Source organism: Capricornis sumatraensis, chromosome 8 (assembly GCF_032405125.1).
Source record: "Capricornis sumatraensis isolate serow.1 chromosome 8, serow.2, whole genome shotgun sequence".
Classification (NCBI taxonomy): Eukaryota; Metazoa; Chordata; class Mammalia; order Artiodactyla; family Bovidae; genus Capricornis; species Capricornis sumatraensis.
In genome coordinates, this window is record NC_091076.1 from 32,415,698 (window position 1) to 32,431,535 (window position 15,838).

A 15,838-nucleotide genomic window follows, 5' to 3' on the forward strand; every position below is an offset into this window, starting at 1 on the left:
GGCCAGTAGGCACATGGAAAGATGCTCAACATAGCTAACTATCAGAGACAAGCAAATCAAAACCATCATGAAATATCACCTAACATTTCTCACAATGGCAATCATCAAAAAGAATACAAATAACAAATGTTGGCGAGGAAGTCGATTAACAGGAACCCTTGTACACTATTGGTGCGAATGAAAATTGGCGCACCCACTATGGAAAACAGTATTTTTCAAAAAATTAAAAATAGAACTACTGTATGATCCAGCGATTCCACTCCTGGGTAAAAACACATCTTGGAAAAGACACATGCATCCAATGTTCATAGCAGCATTAGTTACAAAAGCCAAGATATGGAAGCATTCCAAGTGTCCACAAACAGAAAAATGGAAAAAGAAGACCTAGTGCATGTGTCTGTGTGCACACATATACACACACAATGAATACACACAAACACATATGCACACAATGGGACAGATTGGTTCCAAGTAGGAAAACGAGTACATCAAGGCTGTATATTGTCACCCTGCTTATTTAACTTATATGCAGAGTACATCGTGAGAAAACACTGGACTGGAAGAAACACAAGCTGGAATCAAGATTGCTGGGAGAAATATCTATAACCTCAGATATGCAGATGACACCACTCTTATGGCAGAAAGTGAAGAGGAACTAAAAAGCCTCTTGATGAAAGTGAAAGAGGAGAGTGAAAAAGTTGGCTTAAAGCTCAACATTCAGAAAACGAAGATCATGGCATCTGGTCCCACCATTTCATGGGAAATAGATGGGGAAACAGTGGAAACAGTGTCAGACTTTATTTTGGGGGGGCTCCAAAATCACTGCAGATGGTGATTGCAGCCATGAAATTAAAAGACGCTGACTCCTTGGAAGAAAAGCTATGACCAACCTAGATAGCATATTCAAAAGCAGAGACATTACTTTGCCGAATAAGGTCTGTCTAGTCAAGGCTATAGTTTTTCCTGTGGTCATGTATGGAAGTGAGAGTTGGACTGTGAAGAAGGCTGAGCGCTGAAGAATTGATGTTTTTGAACTGTGGTGTTGGAGAAGACTCTTGAGAGTCCCTTGGACAGCAAGGAGATCCAACCAATCCAATCTGAAGGAGATCAGCCCTGGATTTCTTTGGAAGGAATGATGCTAAAGCTGAAACTCCACCTCATGCAATGAGTTGACTCATTGGAAAAGACTCTGATGCTGGGAGGGATTGGGGGCAGGAGGAGAAGGGGACGACCGAATATGAGATGGCTGGATGGCATCACTGACTCGATGGACGTGAGTCTGAGTGAACTCCAGGAGTTGGTGATGGACAGGGAGGCCTGGAGTGCTGCGACTCATGGGGTCGCAAAGAGTCGGACATGACTGAGCGACTGAACTGAACTGAAGAAAGAACAAAATTTTGCCATTTGCAACAACAACATGGATGATCTTCGAGGGTATTATGCTTAGTGAAATAAGTCACACAGAGAAAGACAAATATTGGATATTATTGCTTATAATGAAATCTAAAAAAAACAAATGAATATAACAAAACAGAAACAGACTTACAGATACAGAGAGCAAATTAGTGGGACTCAATGGGAAGAAAAGGAGAAGCAAAATAGGAGTATGGGATTAAGAGTATGAACTACTATGTAAAAAAACGAATAAGCTGCAGAGATACAGTGAAAGTCGCTCAGTCATGTCTAACTTTTGGCAACCCCATGGACTATACAGTCCATGGAATTCTCCAGGCCAGGATACTGGAGTGGGTAGCCGTTCCCTTCTCCAGTGAATCTTCCTGACCCAGGAATCAAACCGGGTCTTCTGCATTGCAGGTGAATTCTTTACCAGGTGAGATACCAGGGAAGCCAAATATAATATAAGGATAACTAACAAAAGAAGGGGGCTTCCCAGATAGGGCTACTGGTAAAGAATCTGCCTGCCGATGCAGGAAACATAAGAGATGCTGGTTCAATTCCTGGGTCGGGAAGATCCCCTGGAGGAGGGCATGGCAACCCACTCCAGTATTCTTGCCTAGGAAATTCCATGGACAGAGGAGCTTGGGGGGTTACAATCCATGGGGTTGCAAAGAGTCAGACCCAACTGAAGCGACTTAGCATGAACACACACAACAGAAGCAGAAGAGATTAAGAAGAGGTGGCAAAAATACACAGAAGAACTTCACAAAAAAGGTCTTAATGACCTCCATAACCACTATGGTGTGGTCACACATCTAGACCAGACATCCTGGAGTCTGAAGTCAAGTGGGCCTTTGGAAGCATCACTACGAACAAAGCTAGTGGAGGTGATGGAATTCCAGCTGAGTTATTTGAAATCCTAAAAGATGATGCTGTAAAAGTGTTGCACTCAATATGCCAGCAAATTTGGAAAACTCAGCAGTGGCCACAGGACTGGAAAAGGTCAATTCTCACTGCAATCCCAAAGAAAGGCAATGCCAAAGAATGTTCAAACTACCATACAACTGCACTCATTTCACATGCTAGGCAAGGTAATATTCAAAATCCTTCAAGCAAGGCTTCAAAAGTATATGAACCAAGAACTTCCAGACGTTTAAGCTGGATTTAGGAAAGGCAAAAGAATTAGAGACCATGTTGCCAATATTAGTTGGATACAGAACAAGCAAGGGAATTAAGAAAAATAAAATCTACTTCTGGTTCATTGACTACACTAAAGCCTTTGTATGGATCACAACAAACTATGGAAAATTCTTAAAGAGATGGGGATACCTGACCACCTTACTTGTCTCCTGAGAAACTGCAGGACAAGAAGCAACAGTTAAGACTGGACATGGAACAATAGATTGGTTTAAAATTGGGAAAGAAATACATCAAGGCTGTGTACTATCACCTTGCTTATTGAACTTATATGCAGAGTACATCATGCAAAATGCCAGGCTAGATGACTCACAAGCTGGAATCAAGATAGCCAGGAGAAATATTAACAAACTCAGATATACAGATGATACCACTCTAATGGCAGAAAGTGAAGAGGAACTAAGGAGCCTCTTGATGAGGGTGAAAAAGGAGAGTGAAAAAGCTGGCTTAAAATTCAACATTCAAAAAACTAAGATCATGGCATCCATCACTTTATGGCAAACAGAAGGGGGGGAAGTGAAAAAGGTAACAGATTTTATTTTCTTGGGTTCCAAAACCACTGTTGACAGTAACTGCAGCCATGAAATTAGAAGCTGCTTGCTCCCTGGAAGAAAAGCTATGACAAACCTAGACAGCATATTAAAAAGCAGAGACATCACTTTGCCAACAAAGGTCCCTATAGTCAAAGCTATGGTTTTTCCAGTAGTCATGTATGGATGTGAGGGTTGGACTATAAAGAAAGCTGAGCACCGAAGAATTGATGCTTTTGAACTCTGGTGCTGGAGAAGACTCTTGAGAGTCCCTTGGACTGTAAGGAGATCCAACCAGTCCATCCTAAAGGAAATTAGTCCTGAATATTCATTGGAAGGACTGATGCTAAAGCTGAAGCTCCAATACTTTGACCACCTGATGCAAAGAGCTGACTCATTGGGAAAGACCCTGATGCTGGGAAAGACTAAGGGCAGGAGAAGGGTATGACATAGGAAGAGATGGTTGGATGGCATCACTGATTCAATGGACATGAGTTTGAGCAAATTCTAGAAGATGGCGAAGGACAAGGAAGCCAGCCTGGTGTGCCACAGTTCACATGGGGTCACAGTCAGTCAGACACGATTTAGTGACTGAACAGCAACAACCAACTATAAAAATATTGAATCACTGTGTTGTATACCTGAAACTAATATAATACTGTAAATCAATTATAATATTGAGATAAACTAATGCAATATTAAAAAAACAACTAAAGTAATCATTATCTTGACTTCTAACACAAAATTTTGCCTATTTTTATAATTTGTAAAATCAAATAGTGCTATGCTTCCTTTGCTTACTATTATGTTGGTGAGAATCATCCATAGTATGGCACATAGCAATGACTGATTCATTCTCATGACTATAAAGTATTCCATTTGTGTATACACCATAATCCATTTGTCCTTTCTACTGTTGATAGATATTTGGGCTATTTCCAGTTTTGGGTTATTCTAAATATAATGTTACTATAATTATTCTTGAATGTGGTTTCTGGTATACTTTTTCACATTTCTGTTGAATACACAGTTGGAAGTGAAATTGCTGGGTCACAGAAAATGTATTATGTTCAGCTTAAGAAGATACTGCCAAATACTATTCCAAAGTGATTGTACTAATTTAACTAATTTACACTTTCACCAGTCATATGTAAATGTCCCAGATATGACACAGCTCTGCCAACACTTAGTACTGTCCATCTTTTTTAGCACTTCTCATCATTCCACGGCTACTGAAATAAACTATTTGCATAATGCAGTAACAGGAACTAGAGCAACTGACTTTAGTGAAATGACTAGTCTCAAAACTAGGCAAGAAATAATCTCAGAAGAAGCTGGGACATGCTGCGCCAAAAAGCAAGAAAATATCAAGGACTAGTTGAGTTAGATCAAAAAGACAAAGAAACCAATCTGTAGGGGTTCCCACTGTCAACATTTATGTCAAAAGTAAGCAATCAAATCCAGAACGTAGGATATTCGACAAGACCAAAAATCTGGTTTCATCAACAAAACTGTGGTATTTAAAGAAAAAAAAATGGGGCACTGATATTGATTAAAAGAAATTTAAGAGACTCCAAATATATGCTAAACCAAGAAAAACCTATAAAAAGATATTTAATGCAGTTAAGAAAATTTTAACATGAATTGGTATGAGATGATGTGGAATAGGCTATATTTAAAAATATCAGTTATTATTAGTTAGAGATACATACTGAACTATGTATGATTTAAACAACATATCAGGGATTTACTTTAAAATACTACAGCAGACTACAACAGAAAGTGAGGGAAAAAACAGATGAAAAAGATTGCAAAATAAAAATAACTGTCAAAAACTGCAAATAACACCAAAAACTGCAAAGAATAATTTGAAATTTTCCATATTATAAAATATATATAAATTGAAAAAAAAAGACACAGCTTCCAATTTCAGTCTGACTCTAGATGTGTAACACTGATCAAGTCACTGGACCTCTCAAAAGTCTAAGTTTCCTCATTTATAAAGAAGGAATAATTGTACTTCTCTGGTGGTTCCATGGTTAAGAATCTACCTTGCAATGCAAAGGACGTGGGTTCGATCCCTGAATAAGATTCCACACACTGAGGGGGAATTAAGCCCGTGCACCACAACTACCAAGAGCAGACATCACAGGATAGGTTCCTCATGCTGCAACAAAAACACCCCAGCTGCCTCAACTAAGACCCAACACAACCATATAAACAATTAAAAAAAGAAAGAATCCATCTGTCAATGCAGGGGACATGGGTTTGATACCTGGTCCAGGAAGATTCCACATGCCGCGAGGCAACTAAGGCCATGCACTACAACCACTGAGTCTACACTCCAGGGCCCACACACCGCAACTACTGAGCCCACGTGCCGTAACTACTGAAGCCTACACACTCTAGGGCCTGCATGCTGCAACTACAGAGCCTGCCTAGAGGCCACGCTCTGCAACAAGAGAAGCCACCACAACGAGAAGCCCACACACCACAACCAGAAGTAAGAAGTTGCGCGCCACTAGAGAAAGCCTGAATACAACAACAAAAACGCAGTGCAGCCAAAATTAAAACAAACCCAGCCTGCTTAAGAAAAAGGAAGCAGGTGGGGAAAAGGTGGCAAAAAAAAAAAAGAAAACAGAGACGTGCCAGAGGTAAAAGTGGGCCACCTGGATGAAACAGGCCTGCTGATCTGGAATACACAAGCATGAATCTTCTAGCGATAGCTGTCTAACAAGGGGGCAATCTGTCCAGAAAGGTACTGAGCATCTGTTAATGGTTCACATCAGATGCTCTAGGAGAAGACTCCTGAACTAAATGGGACCTGGACATTCTCACAGAAGCTATGTTCTATGAGACGGTGGGCTGGGCAGGTAGGCTTACTCAGAGGAGAGAACAAAGGAAATCCAGTAAGCAAGTGTAGGTGCAGAGGGGTGGGGCTCTCACAGAGGGACTGTCTCCTTATAAAAATGATTCAATAGAACATTTGAGATCAGAGTTAATTCATGTCTCCAAGTTATTTAGGTTAAAGAAGTGTGAAACATAAACACTCTTAAGTGTTCACAATGCTCAAACTTATCCAACAAAATGACACACTGAAACTGAGAAGTTAAGAGAAATTTCCAGATATGAAGCTGACAGCGACACTGTCACAGTTAATACAGCAATGTTGCTTATTTTTTAAATAAACTATTTTTATTTAGTATGGAAGCATCATTTGTCATAACTGAACTGTCAACTGAATCACCATCACCTAAAAGGTTGCTACCATCATTACAAATACTTTATTTGATTTTCAAACAACAAACTAAAGTCTTCTAGTTCCTATTAAGGTAACCAAGGCAACACTGACGCATAACTAGCCTGTTACTGCACACTGAATGTTAGCCTCAAAGAAACGGTAAGTCTAAATCACACCCTTAGGGCAGCAATTAGTTTTATGATATCCTTCCCCCACAGGTCACTACTTACATCACGGATATCATCACTAATAGATGCCTAGTGCCTACTCTCCAGATGATGCTATTTTGGTGCTATACCTAGGCCATTAAAACACCATCATTTCTGTATTAATGGAGTAAGCAAACCACATCCCCAATAAGACTAATCCATGTCAAAAATAAGCTAAACCAATCAGTTTAAAACTACTGTTAAAGAATAAAAAAAATCAATAATTAAGTATGTCAAGAAAATCCAAGAATGAGGTTAAATAAGACAAAAATAACTTACTGGCTCATTCAGTTTCAATATGGATTTTTTTTTTTCTTTCCTTTTTTTGGGGGAGGGGTGTTGCTGAGCACTGCACAGCTTATGATATCTTAGTACCCAACCAGGGATTGAAGCTGGGCCACAATGGTGAAAGCGTTGAGTTTTAACCAGTGGACCATCAAGGAATTCCCATTAACATGGATTAAGCACAGATAAAAATTTAACATACCAAGCAATGGAAATTATTCTGAGACAACCTCTCCTAACAAAAGAACACATAATATTTGCTCAGGTGGTATTTGATAAATGTTAAAATGCTGCCATGTTTCTGCTGCCTTAAGAGCTTAATGTACTTTTGCCAAAGAATTAAAGGAACAAAAAAGAAACAGAGAGACCAGAAGAGGTGAGATAGAAAAAGAGAAACAAAGAATTAAACTAGGCTCCAAGGAAGCCATATATACAAAAAATGACAAGATATTTATTCCCTAGAAAAATCTTCACAAAGAAGAAAGTAGAAGACCTCCAATTTCAGTTATGCAGATTCTACAGAAGAAAAGATTTAGTAATTTCCTGGCCAAATTTAAATCTCATCATCTATCAAATGAGGATTAGCTGTACAATAGCTCAGCTGGTGAAGAATCTGTCTGCAATGCCCCCTGTTTGACTCCTGGGTCAGGAAGATTCCCTGGAGAAGGGATAGGCTACCCACTCCAGTACTCTTAGGCTTCCTTAGTGGCTCAGACGGTAGAGAATTCGCCTGCAATGTGGGAGACCCGGGTTCAATCCTTGGGTTAGGAAGATCCCTGGAGGAGGGCACGGCAACCCACTCCAGTATTCTTGCCTGGGGAATCCTATGGACAGAGGAGCCTGGTGGGCTACAGTCCGTAGGGTTGCAAAGAGTCAAACACGACTGAGTGACTAAGTATAACACAGCACACAGTACCTCAAAGGATTACTGACAGAATAATTACTGACAGAGATGAATTTTAAGATGCTAAGAATACCCAAAAGCATGACTTTCTTCCTACTATGAAACAAAAAATATGACAGATTTATATCTCATATTTTAAAAATATACAAAGGAACAATATGAACTTAAAAAAATAATGACAGAATAGATTATAATATTTTGAATAAATTAGGACATTGATAAGAAGGGAGGGAAGGAAAGAGAGGGAAGGAAAACTTTCTTACAATAGCATGACAAGTAAAAAATATGATGGAATAACAGCATTATAATATCACCATTTTGCAATAATCAGAGTTATAAATGACTCAGCAAGATTTATTAATAGTTTTTACATTATCTCAAGAGTATCTCCCCACAAATTACTCACTAATCACAGTAGGAAATAACAACTCTACAATGAAAAACCCGGCAGACACTACCCTAATCAAGTATCAAAGTTAACACCAATGATGAGTCAGACCTCATGTGTGCCTTATGATATGATGCACTGAGAAGGACACAGTATTATTTACATATTATTCCCACCAAAACGTATAATTTGAATCTAAACAGAGGAAATACCAGATAAATCCAGATTGAAAGACATTCTAGGGATTTCCTGGTGGTCCAGCGGTTAAGAATCCGCCTTGCAGTGCAAGGGACACCAGTTTGATTCCTGGTCTGGGAAGATCTTACATGCTGTGCAGCAGCTAAGCCTGTGTGCCACAACTACTGAGTCTGCCCTCTAGAGCCTGAAAGCTGCAACTGGAGAAAGCCCACACACAGCAATGAAGACCCAGTGCAGCCAAAACTTAAAAAAAAAAAAAAGACATTCTATAAAGTAAACAGCCTATACTCTTCAAGTTAAGCCCATAAAAGACAAAGACAGCCTGAGGGACCTTTCCAGATTAAAGAAAACAGGGACATGAAAACTAAATGCAATGTGTGATTCTGGACCAGGAAAGAAAAATTTATATAAAACGTAATATAAAAGACAGGTAGAATTTGAACAAAGTCTAATACTACTACAGATTAGCATTATGTCAAAGTTAAATTTACTGGGAATTTCCTGGCAGTCCAGTATAGGACTCCATGTTTCCACTGCAGGGTGCATGAGTTCAATCCCTGGTTGGGGAACTAAGCTCCCACAGACCACGCAGTCAAAAAAAAAGACAAAATCCAGAGTTAAATTTCCTGATTTTGAAAACTGGATTTATAAAAATGATTTCCTCCTTCTTAAGAAATAAAAATTTAAGTATTTAGTAGAAAAGAAGCATAATGTCTGCAATTTATTCTTAAATGGTTCGGTAATACATAGAGAGAGTGAAAGTGAAAGTTGCTCAGTCGTGTCCAACTCTTTGCGACCCCATGGACTATTCATTCAGTCTTTGGAATTCTCCAGGCCAGAACACTGGAGTGGGTAGCCTTTCCCTTCTCCAGGGGATCTTCCCAACTCAGGGATCAAACCCAGGTCTCCCTCATTGCAGCTGGATTCTTTACCAACTGAGCTAACAGGGAAGCCCCCAACATAGAGAATGATAAAGCAAATGCGGGAGAATGTTAATGACTGATGAATCAAAAAGAAGGGTACATGGAAATCTCTTGTCCTATTTTCATAATTTTTTTTAGTAAGTTTGAAATTGTTGGGTTATTTGGACTTTGTCCCACACCCAACCAAATGCTTTCCCAGAATTCTCTGAGTGAAAGGCACCATCATCTAATCTGGCACATAAGCTAGAAACAGGAAATACCTTCAGCAATTCCTTCACCGTCCCTCCATGCTCAACCAATTATCAAGTCCTGCAATCTTCCTTCCTAAATATTTCTCAAATCTGTCCATATCTTTCCATCACTTTAATTCAAACTTCTATAACCTTTCATGTAGGCTACAACGACATCCTTTACTATCTGAGCCACAAGGGAAGCCCAGTGCAATAACATCCTAACTGGCTTCTTGTCCAATAAGTTCTCTAGAACATACCTGGCTTTTCTTAAAATGTCTGTTTGGTTTTGGTACTAAGGTTATACTAGCCTCATAAAATCAGCAGCCTCATAAAATGTTGCTTCTCTTCTACTTCTTAGGAAAATCTGTGAAGAATTGGTATGTATTCTTATTTAAAACGTTTGATTCAAAGCCATCTGGGCCTGAACTTCTCTTTGTAGGTAAGTTTTTTATTTTCATTACTAATTTTATTACTTGTTATAAGTATATTTGGATTGTCTACTCCTTCTTGAGATAGTTTTCGCAGTTCTTATCTTTGTAGGAATTAGTAGGAATTTGTTCATTTTACGTAAATTATCTAACTTATTGGCATAAATTGTTCACAGTATTTTTTTATAATCCTTTTCATTTCTGTCAGGTCAGCAGAAATAGCCTCTTTTCATTTATGATCCTAGTACTTTGAGCCTTCTTTTTTTCCTTTCCAAAAATAAAAGGTTTCTCACTTTTATTGATCTTTACAAAGAACAAGCTTTTGCTTCTTTGATTTTTCTCTACAGTTTTTCTACTCTTGATTTCATTAATTTCCACTCTAGTCTTTCTTATTTCCTCCCTTCTGCATGCTTTTATATTTAATGAGTTCTTCTTTATGCAGCATCTTAGGTAAAAGAATAAGGTACTGAAATGAGATCTTTCTTCTTTTTTACTATGGACACTAATTGCTATAAATTTCCCTCTAAGCATGCAGTAGCTGCAGCCCAGTTTTGGTACGCAGTGTCTTTATTCATTCACCTCAAAGTATTTTCTAATTTACCTGCTGATTTCCTCTCTGATTCATTGGTTAAATATGAGCATGTTGTTTAACTTCCACATATTTGTGGTTTTCCTAATTTTTTTCTGTTACTCATCTAATTTAATTCCATTGTAGCTGGCAAACATACTCTGCATTATTTCTATTAAAAGGGAGAATGTTATTTTAATGTGAGTCATATCTCAAAGATCATTGTATGACAAAAATCACAGACAAAATAGCATTAAGCAATAGAAACAGTAACTATAGCTATGAATCATAGACAGCCTTTATTTACTTGAATTTGCAAAAGCTTGTGGCAGATATGCCATTTCCAAATAGTTCAAATTTCTACCCAGTTAATGAGCCTCTACAAATGTGAAGAAATGCACAAAAAATCCATATGAAAAGCTAGAGAAGAACATGAAAAGTTCATTCCCAAGACAGAATCAGAGATCAAATTGCCAGCATCCTTGGATCATCGAAAAAGCATGAGAGTTCCAGAAAAAACATCTGCTTTACTGACTACACCAAAGCCTCTGACTGTGTGGATCACAACAAACTGTGGAAAATTCTTAAAGAGATGGGAATACCAGACCACCTGATCAGTCTCCTAAGAAATCTGTACGCAGGTCAAGAAGCAAAAGTTAGAACTGGAGATGGAACAATAGACTGGTTCCAAATCGGGAAAGGAGTATGTCAAAGCTGTATATTGTCACCCTGCTTATTTAACTTCTATGCAGAGTACATCATGAGCAATGCCAGGCTGGATGAAGCACAAGCTGGAATCAAGACTGCCAGGAGAAATATCAATAACCTCAGATATGCAGATGACAGCACCCTTATGGCAGAAAGTGAAGAGGAACTAAAGAGCCTCTTGATGAAAGTGAAAGAAGAGAGTGAAAAAGTTGGCTTAAAGCTCAACATTCAGAAAACTAAGATCATGGCATCTGGTCCTATCACTTCATGACAAATAGATGGGGAAATAATGGAAACAGTGAGTCTTTATTTTGGGGGGCTCCAAAATCACTGCAAATGGTGATTGCAGCCATGAAATTAACAGATGCTTATTCCTTGGAAGAAAAGCTATGACCAACCTAGACAGCATATTAAAAAGCAGAGATATTACTTTGCCAACAAAGGTCTCTCTAGTCAAAGCTATGGTTTTTCCAGTAGTCATGCAGGGATGTGAGAGTTGGACTATAAAGAAAGCTGAGTGCTGAAGAGTTGATGATTTTGAACTGTGGTGTTGGAGAAGACTCTTGAGAGTCCCTTGGACAGCAAGGAGATCCAACCAGTCCATCCTAAAGGAAATCAGTCCTGAATATTTATTGGAAGGACTGATGTTGAAGCTGAAACTCCAATACTTTGGCCACCTGATAAGAACTGACTCATTTGAAAAGACCCTGATGCTGGGAAAGATTGGAGGCGAGAGGAGAAGGGGAAGACAGAGGATGAGATGGTTGGATGGCATCACCGACTCAATGGACACGAGTTTGAGTAAACGCCAGGAGTTGGTGATGAACAGGGAGGCCTGGCGTGCTTTAGGCCATGGGGTCGACTGAGCAAATGAACTGAAGTGAACTGAAGACAGGACATACAAATGAAGAAGAAATAGGAAAATTTTTTTAATGAAATACCATTTCCTTCTTACAAAATTAATAGGTTTACATCTTGCCTTGAAACATTAATATCCAAATGCTAGAATACTATGTGAAATTATGCACTCTCATATACTGTGGATAGGCTTAAACTAGAATATTGTAGAAAACAATTTGTCAAAAGTATCAAAAGCCTTAAAAAAACACAAAAATTTTAAATGCTTTCATCCAGTAATTCTACTGTGACAATGTATGTTTAGGAAATCAGGAAATACTTTAGACTAATCATATTCACTGTGTGGTATTATTTACTATTTTTTAAAATGGCTACAATATAAATGTCCACTAATAAGAGAATGGTTAGGACAAACTATGGCTTGATTACTGGACAAAATATCATGCATCCATTAAAAACATTTATAAAACATTTACAGTATAAAGAAAATACTTGTTATGTTAGTCAAAAAGCAAAACTGAATATAGAATATGATTATAGCTATATGTGGAAAAAGAAAAGCAAACAATCTGTATACAGAAAAAAAATCAGAACGGATACATCAAAAGGCTAATAATAATGGTTGCCTTTACGTAGTGAATTATGAGAAGGAAATGGCAACCCACTCCAGTGTTCTTGCCTGGAGAATCCCAGGGACGGCGGGGCCTGGTGGGCTGCCGTCTGTGGGGTCACACAGAGTCGGACACGACTGAAGCAACTTAGGAGCAGCAGCAGCAGCAGCAGCGAATTATGAGTGTAGTTCTTTCTTTATACTTCTTTCCAAATTTCCATGAGTATAAATTTTTATAATAAAGGATTTCTTTAGAACAATTTAAGAAACTATTGCTTCAAGCAGAATAATCCACTGAGTAAAACACCTCTCTCATAAGCACAACCTCCCAGATACATATATTCTCTCACATGGAAGATGTACTTACTCTCTCAAACATGTATTCCCTAGTTTTCTCCCACTTAAGCTTTTAATACTGTACTTCTCAAAGTGTTGTGGGGGTTTTTTTTGTTGTTGTTATTATTTATTAATATAAATGAAATACTCTTTCCTGGGGCTCAGAAATAGTTTTCTAATTCCATGACTGTAAGCCTTCCACAATTCAAATGTATTTGTCTCCTTATATTCTCAAAACAAATTTATCAAAAAGACTAAAAGTAAACCCAATTCTACAAGGTTTAGGAGCTGGTGCTATGCACAAAAGAAAGCTAATTAAAAGTTCCAAATTAAAAAGAATTTGGCTTTGGAATCAGAGAAGAGTTTATGCCCTGGTTCTGCAACTTCCTAAGTATGAAAACTTGGACAAACTAAACTCCTTCAACCTCAATTGCCACCTTAGTAAAAGAGATATAACAGCACTCTCCTAAAGGACTATGAGGAACAAATGAAAGTATCATAATTCTAAACTGTTGGCAGGTGTTATGCCTGAGAAGAGGGTCTAGGAGGGAAAGATGGAGTGGCTGTCACTTATTTTATTTCTGCATTAGTTAATTTTGTTTTTAACAATGAGCATACACCATAGGAATAAAATTACTTTTCTTTCAAAAAAGTAAAAAATAGTACCATAATAAGCAGAGAGCATATGTTAGGCATGGAATACATGGTAGTTCCTATAATTATTTTCGTTTCTTTTGGCACAGTGAGGAAGTTCATTTTATAACAAGTTATTCAACTTTATTCCTAATCCAACATCAAGAAACAAACAAAACATGAAGCAGTTCTTAAAGCCATTTAAGAGTCTTTGGCAATTCTCAGTTATAGCCTTAGGATGAAGGTGAGCAGATCTGACAGCTCGTATCATTTCTCCAGATAATGCAAAACTGTTCAATAAAGAAGCAACCCTGTGTCTAACCATTATATTCTTACCTTGCAGGCTACATCAACTAATCGCATCTGGATAGCTTGATTCTCTGGGAGTTTAGTGCCAATTGCAAGCAAAGTGTCCAACAGTTGAGCAAGGACTTGATGAGACTCTAGAAAGGAAGATGGAAAGTTAGGTTTTAGAATTTCAAAAGGAGATTGCTATAGAAACTAAATTTACTTGGGTATAAAGAACGCAGATTTTTGTCAACTGAGTCTGCTGTTTGATTCTTGATTCTCCTCAACTAAAAGCTAAGTTCCTAAAAGGATCATGTCTAAAAATTTGAGTCCTCCTCAGGATGTGACATAGTGCTCCAAAAACGCTCAGTGCTTGACTAATTCAAAGGCTTTTCACTGCCTTCAAAATAAAGTCTAAATTCCTTAGCAGGACATATATACATACTAGTCCCTCCACGATGCCTAGTCCTCCCTACTTTATCTATTAGCCTCATCTCTTTCAGGTTTCCCTATCCTCCTTTTTCCCAATTACTTATGATCCCATGTCCCCCTATCTTTGCTCAGGCCCCCTTCCTTACCTAGAATGCTTTCATCTACATCCTGCTTCATTCTTAACTCCCCAGAGAGCACCTCCTAATCTTGAAATGTCACCTTCTGTATGGTGCTTTTCGCTCTTCCCCTAGAAATATTGACCATTTCTTCGTTCATGCTTCCACTGAACCCTTTACATAAACTGTAATTTTATGATACTTATTTGCATATCAGACAAAACCACGAAACTGAAAGATCCTTAAGGGCAAGGACTATGTTTTATTCACCTTTGTATTCTCAGAATCTAGCATGCCTCATTACATGCTCAACGGATGCTTAATAAATGAGCAAACAGACAATTCCAAGTAAATCACTATTAATCACCTTAACCAGATTCTCTTCTTTGTTTCAAAATATGGTTCTATGGTTCTATGCTAGTGGTATACAAGAGGATCTAGGAGGCATGCAGAAAATCATTTTTATGTTAATAACCTTGTACAGACATACTTTGTTTTATTGTGCTTCATTTTACTGCACTTTGTAGATACTATACTGTATTTCTTATAAATTGAAGGTTTGCCTCAATCCTGCTTATTAAGCAGGTCTTCTACACCATTTTTCAACAGCATTGCTCACTCCACGTTTCTGTCACCTTTTGGTAATTCTTGCAGAATGTCAAATTTTTATTATCATATTTGTTATGGTGATTTGTGGTCAATGATTTTTGATGTTACTATTGCAAAAAGATTACTACTTGCTAAAGGCTCAGATTATGGTTAACATTTTTTATCAGTACAGTATTAAGGTAGTACATTCTCTTTAGACATAATGCTACTGCACACAATAAACTATAGTATAGTATAGACATTGCTTTTATTTGCACTGGGAAATCAACAACTCGGGTGACTCGCTTTACTGCAATATTTAATTTACTGTGATCATCTGGAAGAGAATCTGCAATATCTCGAGGTATGCATGATTATATTTGAAAGAACAAAATAAAAAATATAGTTACTACATTGATGACATTAATTTCCTTTTACTATTACTAATATAGTCTCCTTAAATTAATTTTTTTAACTAAAAAAATAACTGTCCACTTAAGAAAAACATTAAGAAATCCATAATACAGATGTGAAACAAATGTCAAAAATGAGAATGATATATAAACAACTAAAGCTTAAAAAAAAGAGTTTATAAAACACTGGGAAAAACCACCACTTAAAAACACTTCCAGTAAGACACACTAGATTGAACACCTCTGTTTATCACTAACTCTTTCTTAAAACCTCATTAACATATAAAGAAACTTTAAAAGTATAAACGTACAAGGACTAAGAAAACAGAATAGTAAGCAGATGAGAAAAGTCAA

At 37.7% G+C, this 15,838-nt stretch overlaps 1 protein-coding gene across 1 annotated transcript in view; it reads right to left on the bottom strand.

Moving 5' to 3' along the window:
- INTS4 (integrator complex subunit 4) overlaps positions 1-15,838 on the bottom strand; it is a 107,013-nt gene that overhangs the window by 64,836 nt on the left and 26,339 nt on the right. The window contains exon 4 of the mRNA XM_068976518.1: positions 13,984-14,090. Coding sequence (XP_068832619.1) covers positions 13,984-14,090 — 107 coding nt within the window. The remainder of the gene's footprint in view (positions 1-13,983; positions 14,091-15,838) is intronic.